Source organism: Phaenicophaeus curvirostris, chromosome 1, assembly GCF_032191515.1.
Source record: "Phaenicophaeus curvirostris isolate KB17595 chromosome 1, BPBGC_Pcur_1.0, whole genome shotgun sequence".
Taxonomy (NCBI): Eukaryota; Metazoa; Chordata; class Aves; order Cuculiformes; family Cuculidae; genus Phaenicophaeus; species Phaenicophaeus curvirostris.
This window is the reverse complement of record NC_091392.1, coordinates 36,401,895-36,416,567: the sequence shown is the minus strand read 5'-3', so window position 1 is coordinate 36,416,567 and position 14,673 is coordinate 36,401,895. Positions and strand designations below refer to the sequence as shown.

The 14,673-nt window shown below is 40.8% G+C and overlaps 1 protein-coding gene across 4 annotated transcripts in view; it reads left to right on the top strand.

Moving 5' to 3' along the window:
• Window positions 1–14,673, top strand: part of MSRB3 (methionine sulfoxide reductase B3) — an 88,193-nt gene that overhangs the window by 34,630 nt on the left and 38,890 nt on the right. For all 4 annotated transcript variants that reach the window (XM_069852793.1, XM_069852784.1, XM_069852765.1 and 1 more), the window contains 3 exons: window positions 863–971; window positions 2,708–2,785; window positions 14,590–14,618. In XM_069852793.1, coding sequence (XP_069708894.1) covers window positions 863–971; window positions 2,708–2,785; window positions 14,590–14,618 — 216 coding nt within the window. The remainder of the gene's footprint in view (window positions 1–862; window positions 972–2,707; window positions 2,786–14,589; window positions 14,619–14,673) is intronic.

Sequence of the window (14,673 nt, the reverse complement as noted above, 5' to 3'; positions counted from 1 at the left end):
TATTCGAATATTTGGCAGTTTCTGTTACTACTTTTGGAGTTTACATTCTCAAAAGCAAAGTTATTGTTATTTTTTTCTTTCCTGATGTGACGTGAATTTCTGCACTATACAAATGTTTTTTTACAGTAATCCTTATATACTCCTTGGATTTTCTGTGTGAACTAGGCAAAACAAAAGATGAGATTTCCAAAGGAGGGTAATTTTAAGAGCAACTCTGGTTTTTACCACAAATTTACTGTTGAACCTTGTACAGCTTTGTGCATGACTTGCTCCCCAGGGCTCCTATTTTAGAGCTTCAACAGTGAAAATATGCAGTGGTTAACGTTATAAGGTAAAAGGATGAGGATGTGATTAGAAGTTAAATCCACCTTATTGGAATTCTGAAGATTTAGAATTAGTTTTCAGCTACTTTAAAGAGTAATGAAGTTGTTGGATGTTGTGGCTGAACATCATATGCCCATTACCATAAGTCTCCAATATAGATGTCTTGTAAAGAATGTTTCAGCTGTAGCTGTTTTGGGTTTTTTTATAGTATTTCTTTTATTTAATGGTTGGCAAAATGTTGCTTTCTTGTGAATGATTGTGTGCGCAACAGTTCAGTGTTTAACACGCTGAAGGGCTTTGGCTGTAGCACATTGTCACTGCTCCAGTGGAATCACCTGGCTCTCAAGCAAAATTCTTTTCTAAACTTGGATTTGAAGAAATAATCAGCTGCCATTCAGCTGAGCCATTCTTCGTGCATTAGGGACCGGTCTGGTCATTGACAAGTGAATGCAGAAGCTATGCTGTGGCTGTCTGCCAAAGGCAGCATTCAGGATTTAAGCTTAAAAGTCTCCTTCTCCCATATCCTTTCCCTTTGCAGGGTCATGTAGGGATAAAAAAGACTGTAAAGTGGTCTTTTCCCAGGAGGAGCTGAGGAAGCGGCTGACACCCTTGCAGTACCATGTCACTCAGGAGAAGGGGACCGAAAGGTAAGGCAGGACAAAGGAAACAACAGTCCTCTAAACACAAACATCTTTCTTTTCTCCCTCCTCTGACTGGTCCTTCTTAACCTTCCCTACCAAGGGGTTAGCCCCACCTCCAAGGGTCTTGTGTGACTTTTCCTTTTAATGAACACTGTGTGTCTTATAAAGTCACCGGGCTCATATTTAGAGCCTGCTTTCAGTTTACTACAAAATGTGTGGAAGTAATAGCGGTTTAGGTACACTTTTTTTGGAAGACGTCGCAGTAAGCAGAACCACGAGGGAAGTGGCCCCGTGCCAGGAGGCTGGAGTTTTGAAGGTGGCCATTGTAAGTATAGACGTTTTGGCTGCAGAAAGAAGGTAGCATAATTTAGTTCTTTTCCACCCCACTCCAATTTCTTTTTGAAGCACATGTGGAGAAGGTATTTATTGGCTCATTTGTGGTTGGAATGTCAAAAATTTTCAATAACTGCCCTCACATGGCTTTAGTTGCTGGAAGCCAGCCCTGAGTCCTGGAGGAAACAAAAAAATACTCACTTCCAAGACTGCTTTTAGTGAATAAAGTCTCTCTCTCAGCTGATTCCAGCACGAAGGTAACTTGCCAAGGCGTAGCCATGTTTTGTTGTCTAATTTATACCATTGAGTTTGGCATAAGGCCCTGGCTTTACCGCTGCTCCACACGTACTAATGATGTAACTGCTTGTTTTCATTCATGACCCAAAAGGGCTCTCCAACACACGTGGGGTCCCGGTTAATCGGCAGCACTCTTCCTGACAGCGGGTACCAATGGCTGGATTTGGCTGGATTTGCTGGGGGGGGATAGATCCCCTCTCCACCCCAGCATCCTTTGTCTTCCCACAGCCCTGGAGGAGAAGGGGGACATTGGTTTCTGCCGGGAGCCCTGCCTTCTCCCAGCCCTCCTCGCTGTTGTGTACGGGACCAACAACATGATTTAATGCACACAAACAATCAAGAGATTAGGTCATTCTTAAAAATCCTGTTTATAAAAAAAAAGTTGGACCTCATAAAAAGGGTGAAAGGATAATAAAAACAAGCTGCTGAGCACATAGGCTTTTTGTTGGGCTCGCGCAGCTGATTTGTATTAGATGAATGACCTCCTAGCCTTTCAGATTGTTAACTTAGAAAAATATTCCCTTAAAGCTGTAATATTGCTTTTCAACTAAAAATATAAGGTGCACACAGCTTGAAACCATGGACCAATTATTTCATTTTCAGCTACAATGCCGCTGCTGCCTGGCAGCCCACTGCGGGCTGACCCAGCGCCGCTGCTTCCCAGCTCCCGGGCGGCCAGCACCCACACGCCTCACACCTCTGGCTTAGCAGCTCAGCCCAGCACCGACATGGTTCCTGGAGACAGACCAAGAGTACTGGTGTCATGTTGAGCTACACGTCAAACAATTCATGTATACAAAAACTTATACTTAGGTTGCCAAATAGGGGAAGATTCCAGGTTTTCCCTTTTTGTTGTTGTTGTGTCTTTTGAACTGTGGGAGAATGTGCTTCCTCTTGCATGATACGTAGCACCTGAGGCGCCCTAATGAGGATATTCCCTGTTTCCTGTGCCTGCTTTATTTGCTGCATTTAGTAAAAAACAACTGCCAGCTTTTAAATCATGCAGGTTTTTTGGTAACGTTTTTTTCTAAAGCTTTAGCTACTATAATAATTTTTAAAACCCCACATATTCCTTTATTTATTTTTAAAATGTAGTGTTGTTGTTTTCCCAGTGCCTTTGAGGGGGAGTACACACATCACAAAGCTCAAGGAATATACAAATGTGTTGTTTGTGGGACTCCTTTATTCAAGTGAGTATGCTAAATAGTTTTGAGATATCTGACTGTTAATTTGTTCCATGTGTAATCTTGTGTATATTCCAGTACTTATAGAATTGTATAAGATCATTTAAGTCATTCAAATTGACAAGGGGCACACAAGAAGCAATGCAAATAATAATACTGCTGTAGTAATAATAATGCTGCTGTAGGCTTATAGTAAAGATAAAAAAAATTTAGTAAATAAATAAGGTGACAGTAAAAGAAGTAAAATAACATTCTGGTAAAATGGGAAATTGAATGTTAAAAGTAGTAAATTTTTTTCCCCTCTTGTTTTTATTATACAGCCATGCCAAGTAATCATAATACAGTCTTTAACCGCACTGATAGATATGACTTTTGGCTGGTAGCTTTCACAGAATCACAGAATCGCTAGGTTAGAAAAGACCTCCAGGATCATTGAGTCCAACCATTCCTATAAATCACTAAACCATGCCCCTCAGTGCCTCGTCCACCCGTGCCTTAAACACCTCCAGGGAAGGTGAATCAACCACCTCCCTGGGCAGCCTGTTCCAGTGTCCAATGACCCTTTCTGTGAAAAATATTTTTCTGATGTCAAGCCTGAACCTCTCCTGGCGGAGCTTGAGGCCATTCCCTCTCGTCCTGTCCCCTGACACTTGGGAGAAGAGGCCAGCACCCTCCTCTCTACGACCTCCATTCAGGTAGTTGTAGAGAGCAGTAAGGTCTCCCGTCAGCCTCCTCTTCTCCAGGCTAAACAGCCCCAGCTCACTCTGCTGCTCCTCATAAGGCCTGTTCTCCAGCCCCTTCATCAGCTTTGTTGCTCTTCTCTGGACTCGCTCCAGAGCCTCAACATCCTTCTTGTGGTGAGGGGCCCAGAACTGAACACAGGATTCGAGGAGCGGTCTCACCAGTGCCGAGTACAGAGGGAGAGTAACCTCCCTGGACCTGCTGGTCACACCGTTTCTGATCCAAGCCAAGATGCCATTGGCCTTCTTGGCCACCTGGGCACACTGCTGGCTCATGTTCAGTCGCTGTCAACCAACACCCCCAGGTCCTTCTCCAGGCAGCTTTCTAGACAGACTTCTCCCAGTCTGTAGCACTGCACAGGGTTGTTGTGCCCCAAGTGCAGGACCCGGCATTTGGCCTTGTTAAACCTCATGCCATTGGACTCAGCCCAGCGGTCCAGCCTGTTCAGATCCCTTTGCAGAGCCTCCCTACCCTCCAGCAGATCAACACTTCCACCCAGCTTAGTGTCATCTGCAAACTTGCTAAGGGTGCACTTGATGCCTTCATCTAGGTCATTGATAAAGACATTGAGCAGGGCTGGACCCAGCACTGAGCCCTGGGGGACCCCACTTGTAACTGGCCTCCAGCTGGATTTAATGCCATTTACCACTACTCACTCCTCCATTTACCACCACTTCTCATAGGTAGCTTTAAGACATGGATCATGGGTGGTGATCCTCCATCCATGGTACAGCATTGTATCCAATAACAGAGAAAAAGCAGGTGCTTTTTTAGAATTCAAGCAGTTAAGAAAACAAAACCCAGGAAAATTGCATTACTTATTGAATTTTCCTGCATGACAATTAGCACACATGTAGAGAAGAGTTAGGAACTGAGCAAGGATTAAGAAAGAAATAATAACTTTAGTGTCTTGCATAAAAAATGCTCTTTAGAAGTACTGTGGGAGTTACAACCCTAAATTTGGCACTAGAAGCAGTGCCAACTGAATTTTCTTAATCACCATATTGTTCTGCATGGAATCCGTTGTTATGTGGGTTTTTTTTTTCCTTATTTCTGGCTGTTTGCATTCATTCTGATGAAGAATTTCTGGTTTCTGCTTGTTTTTTTCCCTCAATTCACACTGACTCACTCCCTTTCACTTGAAGAGGTACCTTTACAGCGGCATGAAGCAGGATGTTCAGGGTAGCACTAATAACAGAGAAAATTGGGTCAGTAATAGGTTACAAAGGAAATTAAAAATTATGTAGCTCCAGAATCACCAGATGTGCAGTGATAGTTGTTCTCAAGAGACTATATGTGAAGATGAAAGAAACACTTCATCTCTGTTATGTTTGATTCCTCTTTCCTTATGGAGGATTACCTGCACAAACTTCAGTAATAACGTGAATCTTTTGAGTTGGAAAACTGGTCATTATGAACTCAGCCAAGGCAATATTCTCATGTCATGTATTAGTGTCGTGTTTGGCTTGGGAGTACAAAGTGGGGATCTGAAGTCTCCATTACCTAGTTTTCTACACTGCCATTTAGATATTCCCCTGCTTACCACAGCTAAATCTTTATGGGGGAAATTCTGTCTCTGTTGCAGTCAATTGAAATTTGGCAAATTAATACAATAGAGTCAAGATTTGACCTTCTGCCTTCAAGACTTGCTTCCTTTCTATTGTCTTCTGGAGAAACAGTATGGTTTTTTGTGGGGTGAGATTTGAACAGCAGTAGTTCACATATATGAATGTGAGATAGTTTCCAGTTGCTTTCACAATCCATTTAATAGGGGAAAAAACTGCAATATGAGCCTTACCTCTGATTATCTCAAGAGCACAGTATGCTTTGGCGTAGTCTTAACTTTTTGAGGTAATGAGTTGGATTTCTCTATGTGAAATAAGCAATATAGAAATATCCCTGTTTTCAGATTCTCTTCGAGACTCCCCATGGATTTTATGGGAGGAGAGAGAGGGAAAGAAGAAAGTTGGGGTTTATTTCTAATAAATCCCAGGCCAATGGGCAGCCGAAAAAAAATCTTGCTGGTTGTGTCCCAAGGCTGGACTGGCCTTAACCCAATCTTCCCAAAGTCTTTATATTGTTTTGTGAGCTCTTGCCACATCTGATATACATCAAATTTAGCCAGTTCTGAAGAGGCTGGCAAAGGTGGGAACAAACAGAGAGGCTGACAGGGGTCTATTGTGTTTTGTTTACTGACTCCAAAGGATCAGTAATAATGTCTCCCTCAACTATGGAAGATGTTCCTGTATCTTGGTGACTGCTTCAGCCCAGACAAATAAAAAAGTAAGAAGGAAACAGAGAAGAGAAAGCAAAATGTATGCTATTTACTAAATTTTCCCCACAGAGTGTAAATCACCGAAGTATTTTCTTAGGAGAAAGGTGGTAGTACAATACAAAGAAAGTCCATTGCCCCATTTAAAATGCAAGTTATTTTTATGGGGTTTTCATGTGGGGGTTTTTTGTGCTTTTTTTTCTTTTTTAATTTCCAGATAGTCATCTGAAACTTGCATTTCCATTTGTTTCTTATTGGGTGTCCATTAATTTTTTTTCTTTGTGTCATTGTAATCTTTAAATATATATATTTGGACTATGGACCTGTCAGTTTAACCAGGAAGGAGACTGGAGCTTCGGCAGTAATATTAACAAACTTCAACTTTTAACATTTCTGATTTACGTTGTTTCATTACCATGTGACACACCAGGTCAGGGAACACATGAATTTTACACTCCAGATGAAAGACTGGGGTTTTGGTACGTCTTTAAAATAGAACTCAGTCTCTATCACAGGAAAGATAAAAGAAACAATTAGGAATTTAACATCTCTTCATCTACCTACTTGTACCAGTGTTATGAGAAACCTCCCAAACTTTATGGAGAACATGCTTTAACTTTTTCCACAATCAAAGGTGCCTCACATATAACATCCATAATCATGCTGCTGAATCTAATTATTCCATCTCTGAACTTTCACACTGGACAGTCTCCTACATCCCAGTACAGCTGCCTAAAGAAAGCAATAAATGAGACAATAAACTAATCTCAAGGACCTCCTTTTTCTGCCAGCCAGCCCTTATGTGGTTTTCCATTACACTTACTCCAATCTAGCTGCAGGCTTATGCTAAAAGAAGCAACTCTCCTCCCCTCACCCTTCTTTAGGGTGTTGTTTCATAGCTTCCCCTTCACTGAGCCTCACCTGGTGTAGCTGGAGCACGTCTCAATGCAGCACATTGATCTGGTAGAAAACTAATAAGCCAAAGACAAACCCCTCGTGCTTATCCCCTGTACCTGCTCGTGTTATTTTCTTGTAAGCCACGTTTATCATGGCTGGACAGCCTCTTTGGCAAGATTGTGTTTCTGTATCAGTTCACAGAGTGCTGCCTGCACCACTTGAATCCGTGGTGTTCTCCAAAGGCCAAGCGTATTTGCAAGATTGAACCTACTTTAATTTTTCAAGGCATTTTCTTGTACACTACAAAAATACCGTTCCGTCCACAGCCATGGCAAGAGGATGTCAGAATGGACCTGAGTGAAATCAATGACTCAAGCTATTGCCATAGGAAAGGAGCTATTCCATATTTAATAAACTACGGTCATGTCCTTTACGATATGCAGAACTGTGTGAGAAAGGTGTGATTTAGATCAGAACTGGGAAGCCTGGGTGAATTATTTCCTCTTTAAAAAACAAATATTATTGTTGTGTCAGTTTCCAATTTTTAGAGCCAAGGAATGAGTTGCCAAGGATTCATAAATCACCCACTGCTGCCTTTATTGCTTCCTGGAAGGAATTCTTGGTAATGGTGTTGTCTCTTCTGAACATGTGCTAGGAGAAATAGCAACATCCTTATTCATGTTATGCTTTCATTTGATTTTCAGGGAACTATGTCAGGTGTTCTCAGTGTCCCTCAGACATCCAGAAGCAAACATTGAGAAAAGCAAAGTGTGTCTGGGCAATATTGCAGTGCCATTAGCATTACGGCACTCTTGTCTTTACAACACAAGGGAGGATTTCAGTCACCAGGCCACATCTATACTTGCCTTGCTCCAGTGCTGAGTGCTTAATTAATGTTATTGAAGCTTTCTTAATAGTCTTTATATCCTTTGAGCAGGTCAAATGACAATTCAGCCCTGGCTGCCTGTCTAGGGGAGCCCATATGAAGCAGCTACTATAGTGTCTCTAGTAAGATCTAATAGCATTGCTTGAGCAACTTCATCCGCCCTGACTGACTCTTATTTTTCTTACAAAACTTGCAGTTTTGTCTGTCAAAAGCAACAGTTCTGTTTAATAAAATTTTGAATCTGCTGTGTCACTGATGGATGACAAATTGTTATGCACTCCTGATCTCCTCACCAAAAATGAAGATAGGGAAGTGCTTATCTTCCTCAGAGCCATCTGCAGTTCCTGCAGTAAAGTTGTTTTGAGAATGCAGCCCATGGCACCTTGAACATGTGAATGTACCTGAATGCTGAATCCACGTCTAATCCTACCTGAATGCTGAAAATGTGCTAAGCTGTATACAGCTTAGCACAGCTGTAGCATGGGACTGTTGCTAGAGCTTGGCCTGGCAATTACTGCTTTGTGTGGTAGTTTGAAACAGGACTTTGTCCTCTTGGTCCTCAAGAACCCCTTGAAGGACGAACAGTACAATTCTGCCCTCGGCTGGAGCTCCTTTCACTGGATGGTTGGCAAGTGCAGCATAGTGGAATTGCAGTCACTATAGCAAATGATTCTGCACTCCTAATTGGCTCATGGGTAGTTTTTAATATCCTCTAACTGGCAGCTTCTTGGCCAGTGCTGAGTGTTCATTTCACTAACCTCATACAACCAATGAAGTCTGGAAGGATTTTTATGTTAAGGATTAGGAAAGCAAGAGCAAGTTTGGAAAACAAAAGCCACTTCATCTCATTTTTTTTCCTTGATCCACAAGCCACCTGGTCTTGTTTTTTTCCATAGATCATCTGTATTATACTGAGCTGGTTGCCGCCCACAAATGTAGTGAGGCACTGTCTGAATTGCTGCAAGCCAAGGTCACTGGCTGTACAAGAAGCAAGTCTGAGACTGCCAACTACAAGCGAATACAAGATCAAACATGAGATTTACTTTTGCCTATGTTCTCTGGGTAATACTATGTCCAGCAGTAAAAACAAGTGCAAGAACATGAGTCGTCTCACATGCTAGGCAGAGAACATTTCAACAAGTATCCTTTCCAAAAGGCAAATATTGATGTAGATTTCCTGGGAGAAATACATTAGGATTCAAAAAAGGAGAAAAACGGGACATGAAGTGTAGCATTTTAATTATTTCAAAGTGTCTTTGAGACAAGCTTGTGAAATCGTTTTACTTATTGCTGAACATAGCTGAATCAGAAGTCCTTGCTGAAGGTAATTAGAAATAAGAGGAAATAAATGCAAATATCTCAAAAAACCTAAAGATTAGTATAGACAACTTCCACTGACTTCACTAAGAATTTAGTTGATATTTTCATTGTGGAATTTCAGTGGATTCTTTATAAACTTTTAAGTCTGATACACAATTTCCCCTTTTTGAAACTCACACTGCTTTGTACTGACTGTTCAACAGTCACCTTTGCTTGGAAGAACTAATTTTCAGCTAGTCTTAACCTACCTTATGCTTTAATATCTGTATGATGTACTTGAACTAAAAATCAGGTAGGGAGGATTGCTAGGGCCTATGGCTGCAGAAGCTGTAGGTTTCCATAGTTATCTGTTTATAACTCAGGCATTAAAATAAACTCTGGAGAAAACTCACTCAGAGACTACTCATTGGCTAACATGATGTAAAATGCTCTTTCTGAATTTGACTTTTCATCGATATGCAGAACAGAAGTTGTCACGGCATCCATCAACAGAGAATCAGTCCTTTTTCTGTAGTGTGGGAAAGCAAGATGAAAAATACATCTTTAACCAGGCTTCCTAAGGAAGTTAGACTTACAGTGTTGTGCTGTCTGTGTGTTTATCCTTTCCTAATAATGAAACTCTATCATTTAATCTACTTGTCATTTTCAATTAAATTTGCCAAGGGAGTAGCTGTTGAACCTCAAAGATACTAGGTTCATAAAACTCATGAAACTGGGAGAGAGATTACATTCAAGCCCTCTCTGAGGGGACACCTGAACAAGAGTTCAACTGTATTATTAGATTATATCAGATAGTATTATTGTAAATAATATATGTATTATTGTATTATAACAGAGAATCCACATGAGAGAGGAAGGCAGAAAGGCATCATGAATGCCCAGCTCTGGGAAGTACCTGTGAGCAGTTTTGCCACCTTAAACATCACAGGATCTGTCCCCGACCGCAACACAGCAGCAAGCCCAGCTTTGCTCCTTCTGCTGCCTAAGGAACTGCTTTGTTCTTAATGTTCAGGGGCTTCTCAAATTCCCTGATGGTGCAGGTCTCACAAATTCCTAGATAGTTACATCTAGTGTTAATTTTTACATTGGAATACTGCTTTCTGGAAGCCGGCCTTGTTATTTGGAGCTTGGATTTATGAGCAAGGTCAGCGACCGCTTCCAAGTAATGGTTTGCATCTTCAGAAGGGCTATGTCCATCCTTGTAAATAAAATGGACAAAAGCCTCTTCTCTGTCCACAAAGGCAAGTGACAAAACGTGGCTTGTGTTTCTTAGCCTAAATTCCTCTCCTCTGAAACAAAGTGGCCTGGTTCATCCTCCTTGTGGGGAGTGGTCCCTGGCCTGAGCCTCCCCTGCAGCTCTGCTGGGTCTTGTCTAGGAGAGTGTTAGTTTGCATGAACATGGCATGGGCCAATGCAGTGTCCAGGGACATGTCCCCAACTGAGCATTTCTCTTATGGTCTTAGCTTGCTAGCAGTGTTGTAGCCAAGAGTGCGTCTACTCGCTGACGGGCATGGTTTAGTGTTTGATAGGAATGGTTGGACTCGATGATCCAGTGGGTCTCTTCCAACCTGGTGATTCTATGATTCTGCTCCAACTTGCTATTTTCTGTACTATTGGGGGCAAACAGGAAAGAGAGAGGAATTATTTTGTTCTGCTTAGTCACCTGGACCGGGACATCTGTTGAACTGGATTGCATCAGGAGCCTACTGGCTCCTTGTCTCTTGAGCGATCTGCCCATGCCAATATGGAATGAAGTTTTTTGAAAAGGAAGGTGTGCCAAAGATGCACCTATCATCTTTACCACTGGAACAGAACTTTATTCAGTCAAAGCCCTTTTCAGAGGGGAATAGTATTTTGAATGTCTGCTCCTACCAATGTTGTGTTTAGCATCCTTGAAGCAAAATCTTAGAAGAGAATGACCTGGTATAAATTGCTAATGCAAAGGTGTAAGAAAGCCAGGAGGAGTCAATGACTCCTTCATTGTTAAAATGAAAGGATCGGAATGGCAGAGGTTTTGTCATGTGCTGTAGGGCTTTCAAAGGCTGTTACCAATGCTGGGGTTCAACAAAACCTGAATAAACCTGATAAAGACTTCATCAAGAAAGGTGAAAGAAAAAGGCAGTTGTAATGTAACAGTACAGGTTCTGCAGTAAGTCGTCCTTCCCCTCTCCTTGCCAGAAGCCCTCTTCACTGGCAGACAGCAGATCTATGTTAGCTTCAGCTGTAGTGTGTCTGGTCATGCGGCAGTATGTGGCACTGAACACTGACCAACTGCGTTTCAGTCATACTTTGGAAAGCAGCAGCTGAAACTAAAGGAACACATGGTGATTATCATTATCTGTTTCTCTCTCTTTCTCAGTACTTGGCAGTCTGAACATCCAGTTTACTATGTTTTTTAAAAGGAACAGGTCAAAATATTATGCCTCTTTGCAGTACAGATAGAGTAACCTTCATATATTTTATTGTTTGTGCTTGACTCAATTACTTCTGGGATCTTTAAAAGTATTGCAGCACATTGTCCTTAGCTAAACCTTTCCAGTAGTCCACTGTTTCCTTGGATATTGTGTGTTGGTGGATGAGCTACTTGGCATTTGTATTGCCATGTATTGTGTGTATTTGAGTCGTATCAGAGTTGGAAATAGAAAGCACTTTATAAATATTCCCTTGCTCTCTTTATGAATGCAGACTCCTTTCTAGAGATATTTATGAATGATCCTCTGACTTTCAGCATACTCCTGTAGGGAGAAGGTAGAGAAGATATACACAAAGCTATTCTGTTTGTTGGTTTTTTCCTTCCCTTCTTGGCGTGATAAATGACAAAAGTTAGTAAAGTCAATGCCTGGCTCTGTAAGGTGCATCTTGTTTGGCAGGATGCTTAGGTTACAATGATAACAAACAACATCCAGAGGACGTTTTGATCCTAGTTAATGTAATTTTAAAAGTACAAAGGAGTCAGAGTGAATATTTTTGTATGTAGCAGAACATCCCTTCGGCATGTGCGTTCAGTATTTAGTTTTATCCTATACATTGGCCATTTTTTGTTGTATATTTGTAACACCTAAGTACAACTAGTTTTTGATACCATTGTCTAGCATGCTGTTGAGAAAAAGATGTAAATACTGGAAGATCTAGGGGAACAGTGCTGGTTCCATCCAAACTGATGGAAGCTTTGTCATTCCTTCAAGTAGTCAAGATGACTTCCTGTTCTCGCAGTGTGCTTCTCTCACATCTGCTAGTTGTTACTTATTTGCAGTACCAAAGACACTTGATTATTTTCCTCCCTTTCTTTTCCTCCTGTACCCTTCTAAGATCTCTAACCATTTTTGTAATACTGTGTCCTAAATTTTGCATTGTTTTCCCGAGGTGACATGGTGACCATAACATAGGTGACCCTTCTCCCCTTGATGGCTTCTAGCACTACCTCCCATGTTGTGTTTTCTTTCATAGCTATTCTGCTGTTGCCGGACAAAGTTCTATTCATTTATCGCTCTGTATCAGTTTCCTGATTTGTTATCCAGTAATTTATGACTTTGGAGCTTTGGTACTCATTACAGTGCCAGTGACCCTCGTGACCTTCCTCCCCATGTATTCTCTGCCGTCTTGGCCCCTGGGCCAGTCTGTTGATGCTACAAGCTGCAGTGCATATGGCAAGTCTGTGCCAAGTCATGCAGGATGAGAACCAGGGTCTTTGTTTGACCACGTAATGCCAAGCATTTAGAATTTAGGCAGAGAGAAGTTGGCTGTGCGGATAAACAGACGCCAAGGGTAAGATTTGTATGTTGTATTTGACTGCGTAGGTAGTGATGTGTTGCTGATATGGTGATGAGCAAGACAGAACAGTCTAGACAGATATACCGCAGCTTAAGGAGAATAAATAAAATAACTGAGTAAGTGGCTTTACCTGGAACTCAGTGGAATTCTCCCTAGTTACTGGCATGCACCTTTCTCAGGGTGGGAACTGTATCCTGCTGGACTTAAATACCCATGAAATAGACTGCCAAACAGGAGCATGAGCTGGTGCCCTGGGCAGTTATTGGAGGTGGCATTCATGAAGACATGCCAACAATATACTTTATTCAGTGCCTTTGGTGGTACTTCATAAGTTCCATTTAGGGAGATAAGTTATGTTTTGGTTTTTTTCCCTTCTACCTTTTCACCACCTGAGAATTATATTTAAGAAGTAAATGATTGTGAGCACTGAGGGAAGGCAGAGAATCAGTGGAAAGGGAGAAGGGAGTTGTTTCCTTTCTGATGGCTTTAACTGTAACTAATAATGCGAACAAGTTCATTTTTTAAATCATGATGGATTCAATATTTGTTTGCTGTAGCATAGACCTTTGATATGGGATTACAATGCCAATTATATAAAATATAGAGAGCACGTGTAAAATATGTCTGCACATACTTGCATGTACAAGTTTATAAAAGAAAAGAAGAAAATACATCTGCAATTAGTTCTTGAGCTTAGATTGTTTATTTTTTAAAAAAGGAGGACTGTAACTTCCCAAAATACATCTCTTCTCTGATACAACGTAAAAGGATCCAACATTGTACTTCCTCCTTGGAATTTATGGGGAAATGCATTTTGCTGCCAATGTAATATCCTTTAACAGGTCTCCTGCTGGTCAGACCTTGTGTCCTGCTGTGACAGCCATGACCGTGTGTACCACTGATTGTTAGTGGGCAATATAAATCTGATTGGAACATGCCCGTTAATTGGTTTGAGAGCTCGATATAGACAATGCTGTCTTATAGCAGATTGTGTAGATACGCCTAGTCATAGAGTTAATTCTGCTTGACAGCACATCAGCAGCATCTTGAGGGTAATTACCCAACTTAAGTTTTCCCACAGTTGAACTGAGATCTTCAAAGGCTTCTACATTTACAAGTATTATTAACCTATATCTGAAACATGGTGTTCCCACAAGGGCTAATTTTTTCTTCCTTTTATTAAATATACAGGTTATAGGGTTCATTTGCTAAGTGCTAAGCCCTAAGAAGAAAACACTACTTGTTAGAGAGAGAAAAATCTGCAGTCCACGACCAAAGCTAATGGTGCATAATGCACACATCACTGTCTTTTTGCAAAGACTTTAAAACGAGTTAAAATTTAGGTCTGGCCCCCTTCCTCTCTCCCAGCCCCCACTTTCCACTTTTAAGAAAATCAAACCACTTATTCCTATGTGCAGAGTGAGTAAATTGAAGACACACACACAAACAAAACCCGCCTAGGATGTTGTACAATTAAATACAGATCATTGGATACAATACATATGACATTAATGAAACGGTATCTGCTTCAAAAATAGATTGGAAACATTCATGCATAAATTAAATCCTCTTAATGACTTTTCAAAAATGAAAATGAATGAAAACAATATTTATTTCATAGAAACAACTGTACTCTGGGATTCATAGCACATAATTTAAGCCTGTTTTAAATTTATATTCTATTTTCTGCATTCATTTTGTGATTTGTCTTTTAAAATATCGTCTTTGTAACTCTGCATTGTAAAATACCCAAAATGTCATATAATAGTTATTATTTGGGTGCCCTTAAATGCAATAGGTATTAACATACAGAGGTAGATAATCTTGTTAAAGATGATATATGCTGGGGGATCAGTCTGACAAATGGCTTTTATAGCATAAAGCAGTTCTTGTAAATTACAATCTTTTTATTTTCTTTTGCAGGTCAGAAACAAAGTTTGACTCCAATTCAGGTATGTTTAGATTTACAGCGTTTGCTGAATGTACACTATTCAGGTTAATCTCAAA